General features: G+C 37.5%; 1 protein-coding gene across 4 annotated transcripts in view; it reads left to right on the top strand.

The window, feature by feature from the left end:
* Positions 1–2,932: 2,932 nt before the first annotated feature.
* LOC106876501 (zinc finger protein 93) overlaps positions 2,933–6,032 on the top strand; it is a 90,463-nt gene continuing 87,363 nt past the window's right edge. The window contains exon 1 of one of the 4 annotated variants that reach the window (XM_052975082.1): positions 2,933–4,235. In XM_052975082.1, coding sequence (XP_052831042.1) covers positions 4,226–4,235 — 10 coding nt within the window. In that variant the 5' untranslated portion in view covers positions 2,933–4,225. Of the gene's footprint in view, positions 4,236–4,267; positions 4,802–6,032 lie in introns of those variants that run through there. The other 3 variants (XM_052975084.1, XM_052975081.1, XM_052975083.1) reach the window with 3 other exon arrangements.

The following is a 6,032-nucleotide window of genomic DNA, read 5'->3' as shown; positions in this document are numbered from 1 at the left end:
AAAACCTGATCGTTTTTCTCGATATAGCAATGATAATCGAATGACACGAAGTGTTTCCATGAACCAACTAACGGCACTTCCACCACGGACATATCAAAAGCAGGCTTCAGTGCCGGTCACAGTCGATAGTTCAGACGTTGATGAGCTCAGAACGAAACTGTTATCGATTCTGTATGAAGCTTCTCTCGGCTTGAACGCTAAAGATTTACAAAAGGAATACAAATCTGAGACTGGTAGGTACATACCCTTAAAAGAATACGGTTACAAATCTGTAGATGAACTAATGCTGAATTTTAGTGTTGACAACACCATGTGCATCAAAAAGGGGCCGTTCTTCGTCGCTGTCGCACATGATACAACAATAAATAAATCTTTGCAAAATAGGCGTTATGTTTCAACGCCAAACTTACACAACAGATTTTTTATATCAGGTAATGGACGGAAAATTACAATTCACAGAAGATTCAATGAGTTTAACGACAATAGTTATCAGTTTCAGATGTCCGAACAAGGTCTTTCAGACTCCCGTCATTGTGTTTATACGACTGATTCACAAAGTAAGTTTCCATGTGCAAACTGTGATTGTCAGTGTCACATCAAAAAATACTTTAACATGAGGCAAGTCGATAAATGTAATAAGTGTCGGTGTCAATATCCTAATGACATTAAGGTAGAGGATAGTCCAGGGAAGCGTAACAGAGAAATGAAACCCCCGCGAACTGTAACCCTTGTTGATAAACAAGAACCAAACAGTACACTCAAAATCCAACACGGAGATCTTGCTCTCCAAGAACTTAGGATTTCTGTTATAAACACTCATTTAGATGACAACAATAACGGAAATTGTGACAGACAAATTAACATAAAAGAGGGACAGAAAATTACTACTAATTACAAAAATTCATCTTTGAATTCGAAATTAAAGATAAAAAGCGAAAACCATTAAGCCAGTCAGGTTCTAATCATAGTTTTATCCCCATAGATCCTAACAAAAATATCCCCTGAAAAACAACTATTTTTCTATTTCATTACTGATGATGTGTATAAATGTCAATTTCATCATTTTATTTTTCTAAGTGATTCTTTTTTTTTATTGTCAAAATGTGTTCAAACTCCTTGAAAAAGATCGATTTTGTTTTCTTTCTTTTTATTCAAAGATCGTTTTGGTGGTGGGGAAATAATCATTTGAACTTGTAATATATCAGATTGACAAAATCATGTGTTTCGAATTATTTGTTTTAAAATTTCTTAACTGGTTCGTGAAAATATAAACATGGTTGTGTGATTAATAAAGTTCAGATCGGTCATTTCAGTTTCAATGCACTGAACTGGGGTCAAGTGCCACAACATTTTATAAACAAACTGAAATCCTCGAACGTGGGTTGGTATTTTACAAAGTAAATTTCGAACGCAGTTTTGAAGCTGAGACAGATCGAGTATTTACCCGGAACTTTTTTCCGCCTTAGAAGGGTAAAATAATCTTTCTCTGCTGTCCTTACAGCTTTACTGTGTTCGAAATTTATTTTCGGCATAACTACGGAGTTGGGTAATCTTCCAGTTTCGAGGGGTAAAAGAAATATTCAAGGGAAATAACTTCAGTCTTATATGTATAGAAATATATATCGTCCTATTAAGTTGCCCCTCGAAACTGGAAGATTACCTATATATACATACATACATACACAAGCATATATATATATATACACACACATCCATACACAATATGAGAATTGTGTCCCATGTGGAGGGACAACGGTTTGAACACAAAGACGGGACATATAGTGTATATATATATATATATATATATATATACTGCACACGTAGATTTACATACATACAGCAACTTAATAGGACGATATATATTTCTATACATATAAGACTGAAGTTATTTCCCTTGAATATTTCTTTTACCCCTTGAAACTAGAAGATTACCTCATAGTTTTATCGGCCTCACTACAGAGTTGTTTTTCTTTTCAAGGTTATTTTGCATGCTTTCGATGAATGTGGCATTGAAATCACGCATAAATGGCTCCTTTCCCTAGGAAAGGAAAGATTTGGCTGCTATTTCTTGCACGCCCTGAGGTAAGGAAGTCGGGAGGGTATACGTCTGTAGTTATGCCGAAAAAGTTACTTATGATGAAAGAAACAAACTTTGAAAAATAAAAAAAAATTCCGAATCGTAATTTCTGTTGTATGTACTACCACGTTTCTTTTGAATATTCATATTTAATTGGCTAACAGCGCCTTATAATAGCTAACAAGCACCACGAAGACAAGATCCATCACCACCAACACTAAGCACGGACAGCATCATCGTCACCAGCACCAGAATGACCACCATAACAGGCCCGTCGCCAGACTTTGGTGCCTGGGGGTACTTCAGAATATTCTGGGTGGGCACTAATTTGTAATAATGCTAAAGTGGAGTTTCGAAATAAATGTACTACTGTAAATCTAAGGGTGCACCAATGAATAGTGAGGGAGCAATACTGTAATGGTTTACTCAAGCCACCAACTCTACCACTACTAAGTCTGAACGGTTTGCCGACTCCCCTACCCCTGTTACTATATTATCACCACCACCATCAAAACTACGGCTGATGTGAAGGCTCATATACGATACACATTATTACGTTAAGAGATTACCAACATCCTCATCTCAATCACAATTATCACTGATCCAACTACCATGACTGCTGTAACGACCAACCCACTAGCGTAGCTAGAGTGTGTGCCGCCCGGGGAGGCCCTTCCGTTTGCCGACACCGCATCCCACAAAAACACATATTGCCTACAGCTAGTGGACTAACCATCATTCTGACCATTAACCGCTGCAAAGGCTAACACATCTCCATCATTCCCATCAATTCTGATTGCCGTAACAACTCAACCCCGACAACCACAACCCCGACAACCACAACCTCCATCGTTTACCATTTCTCCGTCACTATCACCATAACTTCTGCTTCACATCAGTTAGCCATCGGTACTACCATTATGAATGCCAAAAAGACTCCCTAATACTTTCTCACAAACACCAGCATGACTACCTGACATTTTACCAGAAACCAGTGAGCCTTTATATGGTCGTTCGATCTGCCAGAAATAACAGCCAAATGTTTTCAATTCACACACCATGCCGTCTTAAAACCAAAAAGTGATACATTATATTATGTAGTCCAAAAGAACCTTAAAAAGACTGGAAGGTTAAGAATGGGATGCCTTGGATTAGAGTTGACAGGGTTAAACAACAACACGACTGTTGTAGCAACACATCATCCTCACCACTTACACCAACACTACCATGACAGCCGTAACAACACTGCAAACATCATCGTCATTACCACCATGTCTGCCGTAATAATCTACTACTCCAAAACACCACCACAAATGACTGCCGTAGCACCTTGCGACCTTAATCACGACCAACAGCGCTACCATCCGTCCGTCACTACCGTATCACTATGACTGCCGTAAAAACAATACACCGACACCACACCGTTTCAACTGCAACCATCATCATTACTACGACCAACGGCTTCACCATATCATTACCAGTACTGCCGTAACATTTCACCGTCATCACATCAACGTCAAAAGTGTCTGCCGTAATTGCTAACGTCATCATCATCTCAATTACTGAGGCTGCCGTAATAACTTGATTAACACCGTAACAACCACCCGGCGTAACAATCACCATCATTGATCGCCACAAGTGAGGGTTTCATTGTGGTCGCTCGACCTGCAAGAAATAGCAACTAAATCTCTCAAGATTATATCTTAACGTCTTAATGAACACATTGGATATAATGTACGTCTTAAGAGTATAGGATGGTCATGGCTGGAACATCTTTGGGTATAGGCAGGGCCGTCTTAGCAGCATTATAGACTCGTGAGGAAATCAAGGCACTGGGGTCCTAGAGTACGTATTTATTGACAGCAAGGCACAGCATAACAAATCAGATTTGGGCCCCGTGAAGTCCTTGGGAAAATGCCCAGTGTGCAAATGCCACAAGATTGTATAGGTACTGACCTAGGGCTAAACAATAACACATCATCATCAGTCTAACATGCTTATCATTATCAACATCATCGCAATGACCAAAGCATCACGCCAAACAAGTGTCTACGACAGAAGATCCGGCCTCCGGCAGTCAGCTGTTCCCACAATTCCATTGTCCTACCGACAGAGTAGGAGGATGTGAGGGGAGAGTAGGAGGAGGATATGACAAGCAGTATGTTTCTTTTTCCTCCTTCACACTTTCTCACCCTCTCACTGTGACTTTTGTCTTTTTTTCGTTTTCCTTTATTTTGGGGGGAGGGAAGTGTGAGTCTTCAGAACTTCTTACTTTTTCTCCTTTTTTTTATCACCCCTTATCTTATCTTTGTATGTCTTCGTCTCTCACCATTTCCCTCCCACACATACTCTCTCACACTTCCACTCATTCCCTCATATATACATTCTTTATTTCACATTTTCACTCTCACACATACATTTATTCTCTGTCTCTATCTCTATATCTCCCTATCTCTCTCTTTCACTTTCTGTTTCTACCTTATCTTCCTATCTCTTCCACTCATTACCTCTCACACACTTTCTCTTTTACTTTACATCTTACATCTCCCTCTCTCAGTTCCCTTGCTGCTCTTTTTCTCTCCTCTGTTCATTTCTGTCTTTTTATTCTCCACCCACCCCTCTCTCTTTCTTTCTATTTCTCTCTCTCTCTCTCTCTAATACTTTTTATCACTTCCTTTAGAAACCGTGCAAGCTTTACGATGTAGTGTGACGAATCTGTATACTGTACGTGATGATTTATTTTATACAAACACTCATATTATATATTATAGATACATAATCTTCATTCCACTCATTGCCCCATCATTCCTTAATACATACCGAGAACACAACACAACATACACTCCATCAGATGCATACATTGAGCCTATTGCATGTGTATACAAAATTACAAACACGTCTATACAAGCTTCTCGATTCTTCTTTACACGTGATAGTTGTGTAAATAGACAAGTGGGGGGAAAACGAAACAGAATAGAAGGTACATATTTCTTTCTTAATCTCATTAAGATCATTATGATCACATACATATGACGCAAGGTGCTTCAATTTTCTAAAAGCTTATGACAACAATGTCAGGACAACCGTTTAGCCTTCTGTTTTTCCTCTGTCGATTTGTCTAACGATCTATCAATCATATATAACTAGATAATTTTTATATTTATATATAACTATATTTCTTCCTCCCATAATTATATATATATATATATATATATATATATATATATATATATATATACACACACACAAACACACACATACCAATCTATATCTTTCCCTGTAGCTGCTTAAATATATACGTACGCAACTTTCCCTCCACTTAATATATATGAAATGACTTCCTTACTATAAAGGTTATAGGTTTTTTTGCTTTTTTTTTTAAGAAACATTCAAGATCTGCGATGTTTGTATTGTAGATTTGGCAAAACAACACGGCCAAACTACTTGCAACATTCTGTAAATTTTTCGGTGGAGCTTACGAAATGAAGTTGATATCAGGAAATGTGACTCTCAGTCACTTAAATCATCTGCTGCCATTTGCTATAGCGAGAAAACAAAAAAGGTTATTGAAATTGTCTATAAATATATAGTGGAAGAAACAGAACTAAATCTACACTGACAATCGCATATAAATAATTTATATGTACATAACAGTCATACGTGAATAAATGCATGTAAAAACAGCAGCCTGTCTTTCATAAGCGGAACCTCTAAAGCTATTAAAAAAAACTTGCGTATAAAAGATTCAGTCTTTTAATATAATTTATATCGGTGTATATTTAAATGTATATTTATTTATTTATAAGAGGAGGAGGAAAAGGTTATTTTTTAAGCTAGTGCAATTAAATTTGAGCTGAGTAATGTGTTTAACAACAGCTGACTGCAGCTTCTAACACACTCAGGGCTTTCACTTCTGTGTGTGTGTGTGTATATATATATATATATATATATATAT

Source organism: Octopus bimaculoides, chromosome 20 (genome assembly GCF_001194135.2).
Source record: "Octopus bimaculoides isolate UCB-OBI-ISO-001 chromosome 20, ASM119413v2, whole genome shotgun sequence".
In the NCBI taxonomy this organism is placed as follows: domain Eukaryota; kingdom Metazoa; phylum Mollusca; class Cephalopoda; order Octopoda; family Octopodidae; genus Octopus; species Octopus bimaculoides.
This window is presented reverse-complemented; position numbering and strand designations above follow the sequence as displayed.